This window comes from Chelonoidis abingdonii, chromosome 8 (assembly GCF_003597395.2).
Source record: "Chelonoidis abingdonii isolate Lonesome George chromosome 8, CheloAbing_2.0, whole genome shotgun sequence".
Classification (NCBI taxonomy): Eukaryota; Metazoa; Chordata; order Testudines; family Testudinidae; genus Chelonoidis; species Chelonoidis abingdonii.
In genome coordinates, this window is record NC_133776.1 from 33267899 (window position 1) to 33283644 (window position 15746).

The 15746-nt window shown below is 40.9% G+C and overlaps 1 protein-coding gene across 5 annotated transcripts in view; it reads left to right on the forward strand.

Annotated features, from left to right (window-relative positions):
• The window catches only part of GK5 (glycerol kinase 5), an 83244-nt gene extending 67849 nt beyond the window's left edge, over positions 1 to 15395 (forward strand). For 3 of the 5 annotated variants that reach the window (XM_032765661.2, XM_075068490.1, XM_032765662.2), the window contains 4 exons: positions 1155 to 1258; positions 7904 to 7963; positions 12559 to 12692; positions 13956 to 14221. In XM_032765661.2, the coding sequence (XP_032621552.1) occupies positions 1155 to 1258; positions 7904 to 7963; positions 12559 to 12692; positions 13956 to 14110 (453 nt within the window). In that variant the 3' untranslated portion in view covers positions 14111 to 14221. Of the gene's footprint in view, positions 1 to 1154; positions 1259 to 7903; positions 7964 to 12558; positions 12693 to 13955 lie in introns of all 5 variants that reach the window. The other 2 variants (XM_032765659.2, XM_032765660.2) reach the window with 2 other exon arrangements.
• Positions 15396 to 15746: the final 351 nt, after the last annotated feature.

The following is a 15746-nucleotide window of genomic DNA, read 5'->3' on the forward strand; positions in this document are numbered from 1 at the left end:
CTTTTATTATTAGTATGGTTGGATTAAACATTCCACAAGTTGGGAAAGGTGGTTGTACACTGGAGAACTGAATATATTCTTTACTGACTTTAAACATAACTCATTTCTGAACTGAGTCTCAGCGTGCAACATACTAGCCTTCATTTGGGAGTTGGGCTGTCACTTCATTTACATCCTACTAAATACTGAGCATCAACAACTCTTATCAAAGTCTGTGGGAATATTTGGGAGTTCAGCACCTGTCAGGATTGGGCTTTAGTGCATTCCCAGTTTCCGCCATATATGCATACTCTTATATTTTTTCTTTAAAGTAATTTGTACTTCCTTAATTTTTTTGGTGGTGTTTTCCATTTTTTTTGCAGTCACAATATGATTAAAATTAGGGCTGCTTCAGAATTCTGTATAGCAGATATTTAGGGAACTAAATAAAAATCCTGTAAAGTTTTTTAAAATTTTATGTTATTTTTAAATTGAAAAAACATTTAACATTGTCTTAATGCATTTAAGGGCAAGTAGAGTAACATTGTGTCACTCGAATCCACCAAAACAGTGAAGCAGAGATGGATGCAAAAACCAATGTGCCAATCATCCTACGAAAGGCGATGACTTTTTTATGAGACAGCCAGAATTAGTGTGTCTGTTGCATCATTATGCCATTCAAAACATTAGTGCAATTATGTTATGTGATTTAAATTGACTAGCCTCTTCAAGGCTATTGTATTATATTAATTTTTTTTTTCTGTACAAAAAGTCTGGGGAAAGTCAGTACATTCTTCCCTCTTCAGCCCCCCTCATTTTAATAATACTGTACTCTATCTTAGACACTTGTACTTTAGTTTATGTGTACTCTATGTATATTTTTAATAGGTAGTACCAATGAGTGATATTTAGTGTATAGAATTCTGGGGGGAAAAAGAAATGCAGTAATTGAAAACCTTTTTGCTACTGAAAGAAACTGATTTGAAAACTGATTTTTCTGAAATATAGGCAAAAAACGACTGTCCAATGCTTACATATTGTCTTAATTTTCTTCTTCTCATTATGCTTTCTTTAATTGTCATGTGTAAGTTATTTTTGCTTACTACTTGTATCCTTTTTCAAAATGCTACAAATATAACTCAGTAATTAATTTTATTGTCAAACCTTTATTTTAGGTTCCTGTGAATGACCCTTGCGCTTGTGCCTCCTTTATGGGGCTGAAACCTTCCACTACCAGAAATCATCTTATAAGAGCTATGTTGGAATCGATCGCTTTTAGGTATTGAGTGCAGTCTTTCTTAATTCATTATCTTTAGGATTTCTGTTTTCCTCTCATCTAATTATTCTTTATTCTGGTCACTCAATGTGTGAAGTCAGATAATCACTTGTTACATAAATGCATGGACTTAGCAATTTATAAAATGTTAACTGTGGTAATTTATATTAGTTGACACTGACAGGAAGTTTTGTATATTTATCAAGGGTCACAGTTTTTGTTAACAACTGACCCAGCATAACAGTTCTCAAATTAAAATGGACTTGGCTCCTCTGCATGTCCAAAATCTGTTTTCTACCAGAAGTTTGCCTTTGTGTTTCCTCACTACCTTTATGTGGAAAGTAAGACTCTTTTCACTTTCAATCTATTTTAAGCAGGCATGAAGCTGCAGGCTCCTGGGATAATTCTTAGGTCCTCCATGTTTATATAACGTAGTGATAGGCATTTTAAAAATACCTGAGAGAGACAGAAGATACGTTAGCTGCTGAATTGGGGTATGTGTCTTTTGCATACATAGAAAGCTGAAAATCTCATCCAAAGAGCTGGCAAAAAAAGCTTCAAATATATCTTTTCCTTTCAGATGTATGTTTTTCCCTATAACTATTTGGGTAAGTTAAATTACTTCTTTGAGTGACGGTCCTTATGTATGTATATTCCACACATTGGTACTCATGTGCGCTGTGTGCCCAAGTCCAGAATTTCTTCAAAACCGTGTCCGTTGACCTGCACAGGCACAGTAACTCTACTTGTGCTCCCGATCATGAGTGTAAGAGGAAATATGGGTTGATGCCTCCCAGTTCCTACTTATCACCACATGGCCTGAGTTGGAATCATGTCCTCCTCCATTATGGTAGAATCTGTAAAATTTAATTGTAAATAGTTTCTATCTTAGCTTAGGAATTCTAGTTAGTATATAGTTTAGTATAGAATAGAATATCCCCACCCCTGCTCCCCAGTTGGAGGGACATCCTCCCTGATCCCAGGACTACGCCCAGGGTCCCAGGATTCAAGAACTGAGTCTCCTGCCCTCACTCTTCCTCAATCAGCAGTGAGCATCACTGGTACCTCTACCGTCTGGATGAGGCACATATCTGTGTGATGTTCATTATCTGTAAATCCTTCCCACCCAGAACTAGAGAGGCCCAAGAGCTCTAGCTGAAAAAGTCCCTGATGGAGGAGGCTCTGTCTGACTCAAGCCTGGGAGACCCCCTGTACTAGCTGACTAGCAGTTCTCCTCCAACACAAGCCTGGGCAGAAGGACTGATCCCCCATAGGAGACTGTCCAGAAGAAACTTGTTTCCTTCCCAAGCCAGTCCAGGTTGGGTGAGATGTCGCATATGGATGGAACCAGCTCCACTGAAGACTCCCAGGCTGCAGGATAAGACACAGAAAAACAAGGATCTGCTGGTAACTGCGGTACCAGGGGGCAAAGATAAACTCTCTCCAGTCCCATCTCTGAGAGCATGTCCGGATTCATCATTGTCGGTATAAAGACCATCAGGCCACATCAGACAAACCAGAATCTTTGAGTGTCTGTTGGAACTCCTCAGAATTTGGGCTCTAGGGAGACTTTTGTAACACCAGAGGATATCTTCCTTCCCTATATGCAGTCTCCACTTCTTCTGGCCCTGCTCTCATAAGAGATGCCTTTACCCCAGGGGAGGAACCGTTACCATTATCTCAGGAGAGATCCCATCTCCGTCCATCGGGCAGGAGCACCTTGGTACCAACCAATGGAACCATCCTTGGAATCGGAGGAGATAGCTGCATCAGTATCTCTGCAAAGGCACAGGACCCTGACAGACAAGGCAATATTACCCCTCTGGTTATGACCTCCTCAGGGACATCTGGCATTGATTCCCGTGGGAACCACCATTAAAGTTTTCCCAGTGGTAGCGGTCCAGATGAGATATCAGAGAGATACATTATTTCCATACCTGGACGACTGGCTCTTAGTAGGCTGATCTCGCCAAGAAGTCATATCCAGCAACAGAGTTTCTTCAGAGCCTCCTTGCCACCTTAGGTGTTTGTCGCCTGCAAGGACAATACATTTTATAGGAGCATGTCTAGACTCAGTCTCTGCAAGAGCTTTCTTCCCTCTAGACATATTTTATGCGATGAGCAACCTGATCTTTCTCATCACCTGCAAATCTTGAACTACAGTGCATCAGTGTCTCTCCCTGTTAGGCCACATAGCCACATGCACTTACATGACACTTTTCACCAGACTCTACTTGCGGTGTCTGTAAGCTTGGGTCCACTCGATTTACTGACCAAATAGGGATCACATCAATTCCAAAGTCACTGTTTCCTCTGGAGTTCTCACCTTCCTCACTTGGTGATCCAACCTGAACAAAGTCATGGTAGGGACTCCCTTCAGCTCTTCCATACCATGGGTCACCATCATGATAGATGCCTCCCTCAGAGGTAGGGGCACGCACTTGGACTGCCACAGTGATCAGGGTATCTGGATGCCATGAGAGTTTAGGCTACGTATAAGCTTACTGAAGCTAAGAGTGGTTTGACTGGCATGAAAGGCCTTTTACACACTCACTCCACAAACAAATAATGGCAGACAACATCATCACAGTGGTCTATATAAACAGAGAGGAATGAAATCTTGTCCCCTCTGCCTGGAAGTGATCAGACTTTGGAACTGGTGTATTAGAGGTCATCACTGTACAGGCCACATACCTCCTGGCTGTTCAGAGCTCCCTGGCAGACAGATTAAGCAGAAGCTTCTCTGCAGACCACGAAGGGGAGATGCATGACACAGTCCTAACCACCATATTCACGCAATAGGGACTCTGCTAGGGGACATTTTTGCATCTCAGACAAACAGAAAGCTTCCCGTGTATTGCTCCAGAGAAGCCAGAGGCCAAGACACTCAAGGCGATACTCTCCAGAACAGACAGCCTCAGATATACATTTCCTCCCATCCTTCTATGACTACAAGTCATAGGCATGACAGAGCGATCATCATCCTTCTAGCACCATACCATCCCAAACAATTCTGGTTCACAGAGCTCCTAACAATGTCCACATGTCCCTTTTTCAGGATCTGTGCATTTCAAGGTCTCCTAATTCAGTATGGGGAAAAAAATCAAGCACCTCAACCTGAGCTCACTCCACCTCACAGCCTGGTGTTTGGATGGACGTTAGAGATAGAACACTCAGCATCTGCCCCTGTTCAGGAAATCCTGACCCAAAGCAGGAGGGATTCTACTAGATTTTGCTATCTAGCTAAATGGGAGAGATTTTTGGCCTGAGTCCATTGCCACCAGTATTTACTTGATACTGTGGGCATTCCAGTTATCCTAGACTAGCTCCTCTCCTTAAAGATCTCAGGCTTAGCCCTCAGTTCACTAAGAGTACACCTAATAGCAATTAATGCCTTCTCCCACTGGTGGAAGGATGTTCTATCTTCATACCCCTGATCACAGTTTGATTTATGAAGGACTTGATCAGGACCTTCCCCCCCCCCCCGGTCATTAAACCTACACCTCAAAGGGACCTTAACTTTGTCCTTTAAACACTCTCGGGCCCACCCTTCAAACCGTTGGCAACATGTGCCATGACCCCCCAGCCCATTAAGGTGGCATTCTTTAGTAGTCATTACTTTGGTGAAAAGGGTCAGTGAGTTGTGAACCATGATGTCAGACCCTGCTTATGCAGAATTTCACAAGAAGATTTTCCTTAGATTACACCCTAAATTCCTTGCCAAGGTTTTGTCTGAGTTCCACGTCAATCAGTACATTTATTTGTATTCTTTCCAAAACCTCATGCTTGTTCCGAGAAGAGATTTCATTCTCTTGATGTCAGGCACACTCTGGCATTCTACCTGCAGAGAACCAAACCCATTAGAAAATCTCCAAGACTCTTTGTTGCCTTGCCAGATCATCATTACTGGCGATCTCTCGATTCAAGTATGATCTCTACCACAGATTTACATATGGGTCCTGAGATGACTCAGGAGTCCAATCCTGGTAGCACAGAACTGCCCGCAGTAGACGTTTTTCTAGTGGGTCAGCTGCCTGCTGGTAGAAAGATTTTGTTTGTTTTTCCTTCCTTCTCTCTCTCTCTTCAGCTTCAAGGGCAAGATGCTTCTCCTTAAAGTGGACCACTGCCTGACGGAGGATGTGGCACCACTGAGCTCAGTTGGTGGCTTGCTCCTCCCAGCTTGTGATATCCACATAATTTTTCTTGAGATACGGTTTGTGTGTGTCTTCATAGCGTTTCTTCTGACCACCACATGATCTCTGACCATGTGTGACCTAAGAGTAGAGGATTTGTTTTGGTAAGCAAGAGTCTGGTATCCAAACACAATGTCCAGCCCAGCAGAGTTGGTGCATGAGGATCATTGCTTCAATGCTGGTGACACTGGCTTCAGTGAGGATGCTGGCGTTAGTGCTGCGATCTTCCCACTTGATGCGAAGAATCTTCTGAAGGCATCATTGGTGGTCCTCTGCAGACTCTTGAGGTGCTGTGGATGAGTCACCTAAGTTTCAGATCCATAAAGGAGTAGCCATCTTGTACTATAGACCTGGATCTTGGTGTCTTGATAGGTCACGGTCCATGAAAATGTGTCAGAACAATTTCCCAAAGGAAGCACTTGCAAACTGGATCCTGTGCTGGATCTCCCTGTCAATATTTGCATTTTGAGAAAACTGGCTACAGATGTAGCAGAAGTGCTCGACTGTCTCCAAAGTCTGTTCCTCGATGGTGATTTGTAGTAGGTCAAGTGTAAGGCCTGAAGCAGGTTTATGGAGCACTTTAGTCATCTTAATATTGAGTGAGAGTCGTAGGCTTTGGTAAGCTTATGCAAAAAAAAATCAGTGTGGACCCAAGGTCAGCCTCAGTGTGCATGAGGATGGTACAGTCATCAGTATACTGAAGATCAGTAATGGACACCCTGTGAACTTTATACTTTTGAATGGAGACATGGAAGATGAAAAAGCTGCCCATCTATTCTATTTTGAAAGTCAACTCCACTGAGGAGGTAATCTTTAATGAGGACCAAAATGACTGCTACATAGATGGAGAACAGAATTGGGGCAATAATGCATCCTTGCCTAACTCCAGTTTTGATGACAAAAGGGTCTGTCTCCAGGCCATTACAGAGAACAGTGGCAGTCATCTGATCATGAAAAAGCCTTAGGACCTTAATAAATTTTGGAGGGCAGCCAAATCTGGCCAGCACCTTCCACAGAGCTTCATGATTGACTGAGTCCAGAGCCTTTGTCAAATCGATGAAGGCCATGTAAAGATCCTGATTTTCCTGGTAAGGATGCTCCACAAACTTTTTCTTCACATCTGGTATAATGAGAAGATTCTGTGAGACTTGAGAATGCCAACATTGTTAAAATCTTTAAGAAAGGAGATGAGTCGGAGTGTGGAAACTATCGAGGCATTGCCTTGCTATCTACAGCAGGGAAGTTTCTTGCCTGTATCCTCTTATCCGATTACTTCCCCTTGCTGAGAAAATATTGCCGGAATCTCAGTGCAGTTTTAGACCATCCCACAGGACAACCAACATGATTTTCACTGCCCACCAAATCCAAGAAAAGTCTTAGGAGCCTTGGCAGAACGGTTGCAGGGATAAGCTGTATCCTCTAAATGGGTTTCAGGATGCATCTTAGAGTGCTACAAACATAGCAGTTTCCCCCTCCTGAGCATATCACCACAAGGGCACTGCAGGATATCTGCAGAGAAGCGACTTGGAATTCCATCCATACTTTTACGTCAGACTATGCTCTAACTCAAGCAGCAAAGATGGATGCAGCCATAGATCTGTAGTACTAAAAACATCTCTGCTGCCAGTTTCCTTGTACCCTCCTCAAGTCAGAACGCTGCTTGACAGTCATCCATGTGTAGAATATACCATAGGGACCATCCCTCAAAGAACAAATGGAGATTACTTACTGTAACTGGAGGGTCTTCAAAAAGTGTTGTCTGTCAGTATTTCACTACCCACTCTCCATTCCCTCTGCTTCAGATCCGTTTGGATTGTTGTAAGAAGAGAAAATGGAGGGGTGTTAACCAGCACTGCCTCTTATACCCTCGGTTGGGAGCATGAGGAGAGTTGCTGTATACATGCGGGTCAGCGGACACTGAAGAAATTCTGGACTCAGGTGCATGGTGCGCATGCGTACCTAGGTGTGGAATATATGCATCTCAAAGAAACTCAAGTTACAGTAAGTAACCTCCATTTTGTAGCTTTGACAGTCCCCCTTTAAAGAGCAGCTGGTGCTGTTTTTTTTTTTGCTGAAGCTGTGGTTAATGTTTTTTTCTACTTCCAGTTCTTAAGGTTGTATGTTGCATCCACCTGCTCTAACTTATCTTAAATAAACTGTAAGCACTTTGGGGCAGGAACCATATCACCTTATACGGTGCCTAGCAGAGTTGGTCCTGATCCTGATGGGCCACCTGAGTACTATCATAATGGTGTATAACAGAAACCAGTCTCCGTTTATTTTTTAATCATTCAGTCCATGCTGGGAACTTGTCAACTGTCGAAGGCAATTTTGACAAAACTGCTGTCACATTTTGTCATATAATCTTCTTGCATACTGTATAGATATGGAACAGCTTTTAGAATACACATTATGTATAAATACAACATTAATTTCTATAAATATTTTTTTAAAGAAACAAACAGCTGTATGATACCATTGTGAAAGAGGTGCGGGTTCCACTTACAAATATTCGGTATGTTTGTATTATTTTTAATATCACAAATCATAAATTTTGTTTGGTGTTTGTGAGTTGAAGTAAAACACACATGCTCTAGAACTTCGTTATTCAGTTTGTCTTTCTGTGAACATTCCATTACTGGGAATTGAATTATAGCCCTAAGTGTAGCGTTCCTGTTGACGTAACTTCAAAAGTGATATGGATTCTAAATCTGCGTTGTTGAGTATGAGTTGGTGTTGAACTTTCACTCTCAGGTTTACTTTAATAGAAGTCAGAACAAATTTTGTTCTATTAATTTTCTCTGCAGTATTCAGGGGGTCCAGGTAGTGACACCTGTAACTGGGATTGCCTGACAGTTTCCATCATAAGATCCTTTTTTCAGTTTCTTATAATTTTGCCTAATAGTAACCATTTTAGCTGAAATTTTCCATGCTGGCTATCTGCCTCAGACTAAATTTTTCAGCAAAAATTTTTGTCACTTCTGAGCATGAGGTTAGGAGAAAATACATTGCTTTGGTCATGTTAAAAATTCTTTCATTGAGAAACTGTATTACAGCAGTTCCTAAACTGGGGGTCAGGTTATGATGCTTGGGGGACACAGTTCTGGTCTATAGTGGCGTCCTCCACACAGCATGACCTCACACATACCATACACATGACCCCATTTCAAGTAATTAATTTCCTTCCAGGACTCCAGACAGCATGGAGGAAGCCATTTGGAAGAGCAAAATGGCATCTTTTATACAGCACGACCTCACAAGCACCATGTGCGTCAGGTCAAGACACATGGAGGACACCATTTTGCTTGTCAGAACGGCTTCCTTCATGCTGTCTGGGGTTCTAGAAGGAAATAGTTAATTAAAATGGGGTTGTGCCGGCAAAAAGTTTGGGAACTCTTGCAGTAGGACCTCTTCGCTTTGGCGCAGAAGTTGAAATTTGGCAAGAGGATCATTCTTGTGTCAGAGATGTGCCTTTTGCAATCTCCAGGAAAATCTGTCCAAATTTGGCCAGGTTGTGAGCCTTTGAAAACCTCATTTCATATGTGCTCAGTAAAAACTTGTTGATGTTTGGTAACAAATTTTCCAAAGAGTCCATCCGTATTGGGCCTACTCCATCCTAAGGCTCTGAAGGATGAGTAGAACTTTCTGTGAAATTGCTCCTTTCAGCAACCAGGGGCCATTGTTGTGCTGCACCCAGGAACTGAGAGCAGGGAGCGATTCTCTTCTGTGTTCTCCGTGGTCTCTCTGCAGGCACCCAAGCAGCAAGGAGGAGGAAATAGCGTGAGCAACTGGGCCTGTGGGGTGGTGAAAGGGGACAGAGCAGTGGGGGAACAGTGTTGAGATATGATAGGGGATGGGGATTGGGATGAGGAGCTGGGGGGCGTGTGTGGGGAGAGACATGGACAAGGACAGGCCAGATGAGCCAGGAGAAAAAGAGTTCAGGTTTGGCGGGATGTGGACAGAAGGATCTGTAACCACGGCAGTATACTTCCCTCAGAACCTGAAATAGAGCACAGAATTTTTGTCTCGACATTTCTCTGCTGTCAGCCAACAGCTGTGAAACCCATTGAGAAAATGTTTGCCTCATCTCCCTCTAAAGGCTGCTCAAATAGAGCATGACAACCTACTGCTGCTGCTCAAATGGCAGAGATCTGTGCTGTGGCTATGAAGGATGTAATTCTGCTGATGAATCATATTGTTCCTCATGTTGGAATTTGTTTTATTTTCACTTTTTACTTTTTTAAAAACCTAGGAAATTACAGAAAAACCCTACATTAGAAAAACATTATGATTGCAAAGTCAGGCACTCACAATTTAGGAAATGCCATGCAACAGGGAGTTTTGAGGACCAGTTGGACTAGTGGTTGGAGTGCTTTTCTTGCTCCCCACTTCTGTGGCGTAGGTGTGTCAGTCTTTAAGGCAAGAGGATTGGGGGACTCGGACCTTCCCACTCCACCAGCTCCCAGCCTAGGGCTCTGTGTAAGTCAATCCCTTAGTAGGGGACTTCCCAGCGGGAAGTCTGTGTCCACTGCCCTGGGCTACTTTCTACTGCTGCCACTTCAGTTTGATGCATGGCCCCTATAATTCAAGTTCCTGTGGTGGCTTGTCTCTAGTAATGGCCCCTTATGAACCCTAGACAGCATCCTACTACAGTCCCAGCTTCCTCTGGGTAAGGCAGCCTTAAGTTCCGTGGGGTCAGAACCCCCCACAAGGTCTCTGCGCTTCAGTCACCCACGTTCTTCTTAGGCCTGGGTGCTCCTAGTCCTCTTTCTCCATCTCATTTGGCCAGGAATACAGTGTTTGGTTCCTGGTGGTTGCCTTGGGTGGCAAGCTAGTGATCCTTCCCTCAAGTAGGGAAGCAGCTTGCTCCTGCCTCTTTGCCAGTTAGCCCCAGAGTGAGCCAGGCTCCCTCCTTTTTTCTCCTCTCCCAGCCTGGCATTGGCTGCAGGTATAACAGGGTGGGGCTAGCTGGACCCAAAGGCTCTTTTTAACCCTGTCCATGCTGGTGGGCAATTTCTCTGCTTTACCATCTGCCATAATTAAGGTTGCTTGTATAACCTTAATTCACTCCCTCTTGTCTGTATATATTATGATAGTCTTTAATTACACAATTTTACTATTTTCTCCATAGCAGCTCTGCTTCATTCACTGAGTGAGATGATGATTCAGTATTTTTACCTGCTTGTTGTGTGTGGCCTCAGCACACCATTCAAACCTACACTGAATACAAAGTTATTAAGTCCCTCCTGGGTGTTTTTGTGATGCTCTCACCATAGTATCTGCTGTACTTCACAAACAAGAATGAATTTGTTTGACAGTACCTCTATGAGAATAGAGGGTAGTATTATCACCATTTTATGGATGAGAAACTGAGGGTTTGTCTACACCAGAAAATGAATTTTTACATTGCTATACCAACATGATAATACTGTTGTTGCTATTCTTGTAAACACTTATTTGGAATAACTGACCGCTTTTTGGATTTTCTTTTTGAAGCAGCATAAGCTAAACTGAAAAAAGGCTGCAATTATTCCAAATAAGAGTGTCCACAAGAGTAATTGTATAGCAGTATAATTATACTGGTATACTAATGCCTGTTAATTTCCCTGTGGAAATATTTTCCAGAATTGGTAGCATTTTTATAGCATATTGTATGTTTAAAGCACAGTTCATCGACTTAAGCTACAGATCTGAGTGCTCATCTGGCCCCCATGTGTCTTATATTGGACACCTAGAAAATGAGGAACGCAGTTAGTGGGCAACCAACAACATTTAGGTGACTTGTCCATCATCACATAGTAACTCCAGCCCTGCACAGCTTCTATGTATGACCATATGGATAGCGCAGGGGTAGAATCCAGTTCTCCAGTGCAGCATTCAGCTGCCTTAACCAGGAGACCATGTTTTCTCTTCCTGCAGCCACCTGCCTCATTCAGTACACATCTTCCAACTTCTGCAACAAATGAGGCAGGGGTCCTGCAGACAATAGCAACCTAAAAAAGGTCTTTTAATGGGAAGTATTGGGCAACCTTAACTATAAGTGTCAATAATAGGAAAGTGGCTAGGCAATTGGCAGTATGGCAGTCTAGTGGTATAGTAATTCATTGTGTGACAGTATCGGTAATTGTTTATAGTTTAATTATTTGTTCCCTGGTGCTCCTGGAGGAAGGAATGCCTTGTAACTCTAGTAACTCTCTTCAGCTAATACAGGGTCAATGTTCATAAATGCCTGTTTTCCTTGGCTGGAAAGCCAGGACTCAGGGCTTGTCTTTGGTAGGGGCTAACTCGGCACCGCTGCGATCAATGCAGCGGTGTCAATTTAACAGGTGAAGATGCAATAAGTCGATGGGAGAGCACTCTCCCATCAGTTACAATACTCCACCTCAACAAATGGCCGAAACTATATCGCCGGCAGATCATCTTCCATTGACATAGTGTGGTGTAGACACTGCTGTAAGTCAGGCTAAGCTATGTTGACTTAAGTTACGTAACTAGCATAACTTAGATCAACTTACCTCATTATTGTAGACAAAGCCTATGATACAAAGGCATTTAGGAGAAAGTAAAGAGAGGAGATGGAGAGATTGCAGCCTTCTTCTTATGCTTCCTACAGAAGGCAGCAACTGTGAATGAATAGGCTAGAACACCAACAAAGATTCACTAATTACAAGAAAATGTACCTCTCTAGCTCTTTGAACATAAACTGAACTTATTGAACTTTCTAAAGGATATTCTTGAATGTTCTGTGATTCAGGTTACAGCATGTAAAAGCCATGTTCTACCATAAGTCTTAACATTTCAATCAGGATTATAATTGTACTGTTTTAGGAGGCTGAAATCAAAGTTATGTTAAAATCTTAAAAATACAAGTTGCTTTTTCAAATTATTTTTTTCAGACTTCAAAGGCAGTATTTTTTTTCCCCAAGAGGACTTATCCTGGCCTCAAAATATGTACCTGTAACTCTGCTCACACATAAAATGGAATACGTATGCACAAATGTAGTAGACAGTTTTCTGTATCTCTATGCAAACCCAAAAGTTGTTTCTGAACATTTGATGCTAAATATTTTTATTAAATTCAACCTTTTACCTTTGTTTGCTCCCACACAGCGCTGATGGAGGTGTCAGTAACAATAGTTTTATCATGCAGATGACTTCTGACTTAATTAATAAGAAGATAGACAAGCCTGTAAACACAGATATGTCTTGTCTTGGAGCTGCTTTTCTAGCAGGTCTTGCTTTAGGTATGTATATTCTTTGAAAAACTTTCCGTCTAAATATTTGTGAACTATTTTTTTTCTCATTATAATGCATACGGTTGAAGACTACAAATAGATCAGCAGAACTTGTACATGGCTTTGTCATTCTTTAATTTTCTGATAATAAATTGTCCCTAAATATTCAGTTAACCAGTTTCACTGTCATTGTGGAAATCCAAGACAAAATTGAGCTTTTCATTCATACATCTGTGCGTGATGGAACAGAGGGGAGAGAGGATGGGGCAAAATATATAAAACCAGTTTAATGGGACAGTGCATCCAACACAAATTAATGCCCTGGTCTTGCAAACACTTATGTATTTGGTTCATTTATGAACATGAGTAGTCCCAATGATGTCAGTTTAAATTATACAGAACATGTATGTTTTCAGGATTACAATCTAAATGTGTAAAATAAGTTTAGAAAATCCTCTTTTGTTCTTAAGATTTTGACAGTAATAATCAAAAGGGATAGTATAAAGTGAATTGACTGTTAGAAAAAATTCAGATCTAGTAAAGTAGAATCAATCTATTTAATTAAGCAGGCTCCAAAGATAACCAAAATGTGTCTATTAAGCAATGGTCTTTATTAATGGAGGTCCATAGGAATATATTTTGTTGATGCCTTTTTGTGTTATTAAATGGCTTTTAAAATGTGCCTAGTACAAAACATTACAATATTTTAAAATCATATATTAAGGTGAGACTTATTCAGCAGCTAAAACAGAGTAAGGAAACAGCCTGAAGTAGACAAAGGGCCCTTCAGTATATAATTTATAGGCGTGAACTGTTTGTTCACATATTTTACATAGTCTTGTAGGCAACATGAAGTATGATTTGCCATTTATCTATTCTTTTAAGTAAGAAAGTAGGAAAATGACCAGTGTTGCCCTTGGTTCCCCTGGTCCCTCCTAATTGAGAGGCCACCCATGGCTGAGGCCTATTGTCCCCTTGCTCATTTTCCTAATCTTGACAGAACCTGAATGAACATTGATGTACTAAATCTGTTCCTTAGAAGCCATCACAGTTAAGCAGATACACTCTCGGCATTTCAGTTAAGTGGATTCTATTGGAATTGTTTCAGCATGTAAAATATTCACCTACTTTATAAAGAAAGTTACTGGGATGAATAAGGAAAATCCTAATTATCTTCACCATGCTCCTAAGTGTAATTATTGTTCAATTGTATGGATTTGTTCCCAACACAATATTTGCAGTTAAGCTTTAGGATTAACTCTGTACTTACAGGGTTTTGGACTGACAAAGAACAACTGAAGAAACTGAGGCGAACTGAAATTGTTTTTGAGCCTCAAAGGGACTTTGGAGAATACAAACTTGCCATGGATAATTGGACAAAAGCAGTACAACGTTCCTTGAATTGGTACAACCAGACATCATACTAATGGAAGAGTTCGTTTTTTTTAAATGACCATCTATTAATGAAACCTTCAAATTTATAGAACAATAAAAATTAAACCAACACTTTTTTAATGGAGTTTACACTTGGTACTGTTGAATTTCAACATCCTCCCTACTTCTGTTAGATTACTTACTACTGCATTTTGACCCATCATATCCTCCTTGCTATACCTGTTGATATGCTGCAGCAGCCATGTCCCTTTGGTGACGTGAAGGCCCACAAGAATCTTGAATGCCACTGCCATTTGTGGAGTATAAGATGACTGATAGTCTGTGGGGACTAAGGACACTTACCCCAGTTATGGTGAGCAAAGGTGGGGAGATGTGGCAAAAGATGCTTCTTGTTTGCTTTGTCAAATGGAGATTTGATTACTATAATTTGCTCTGCATTGGAATATACTTTGAGATCACTTACAAACTTAACCCAGTGCAGAATTTAGCTGTCTTTCTTATTGTCAGGGAATTTTCCATGACGGGTTCTCTACTTTGGAACAGTTCCGTTCCCTTCCCTTGGCTTGAAAAAGCCTGCATTTCTTAACCTTCAGGGCATGCTGCAAGGCAACTCTATTTCGATGGACATTTCTGGGACGAACAAGGTGATTGCATGTGGGATTTTATTATTTATGGTGGACTTCATTTAATATGGGTGCTTTATATATGGGTATGTGTTGCTGACTGTGAGCTAATATGTTACATGTTAATTGACTAGACAGAATCTATATTTGTAACCAGTTTTTTGTTCATGGTGTGTGTTTGTTTGTACACTGCCTAGAGCTTAGGCACTATATGAAGTCTAAATATAAATACTGTGGATCAGTACTACATGAAATCATTTCATTTCATGATTTTTATAGCTAACAGTTTTTCTCTGATATGCAGCTCAACAAATCTTTAATTTTGTAATAAAAGTCGGTATTATTGTACTGTTGATAATTAATACAAATAGCGGTTAAAAGTAATTACATACTGTATCCTATTTTTTTAAAGTATGTATTAATGTTTTCTAAGCTATCATTATTAAATTATATTGTGCTAAAGCAGCCAAACGTACTTTGGTTTTGAAGACCTACTTTACTGTTATTATTTTAAAAAATGGAATAAAAATTATAATGCATATAACATAGTAAGTTATAGTTTATAGCAGCATCTAGCTATAACTAAGAATCTTTAATAATTTTCATTATACCCCCTTTTTGTCAGGAGTCGCTCAACTGCAAAATGTATTCCAATCTTAACACTCTTTAAAAATTAAAACTTTTTAGCTCTTGATCTATGTGGACTACTTGTTTTTAGCTTCTTTTAAGAATAGATTTTTAACGTACTGAGGATTCAAATGAATAAAATTTGCATTGAGATACTTTAAACAAAGTTTATTAGTATGACTCTGGTCTCAAATTGATCTATTTTATTTTTTGTCAGAAATATGTATCCATAACAAATTGCTATGCCTGGATATTAATAATATACCTCTACCTTGATATAACGCGGTCCTCGGGAGCCAAAAAATCTTACCCCGTTATAGGTGAAACCGTGTTATATTGGGGTAGCGGCCAGGGCTCCGATGGTGATTTAAAGGGCCCAGGGCTCCAGCTGCTGTGGGGAGCCCCGGGCCCTATAAAT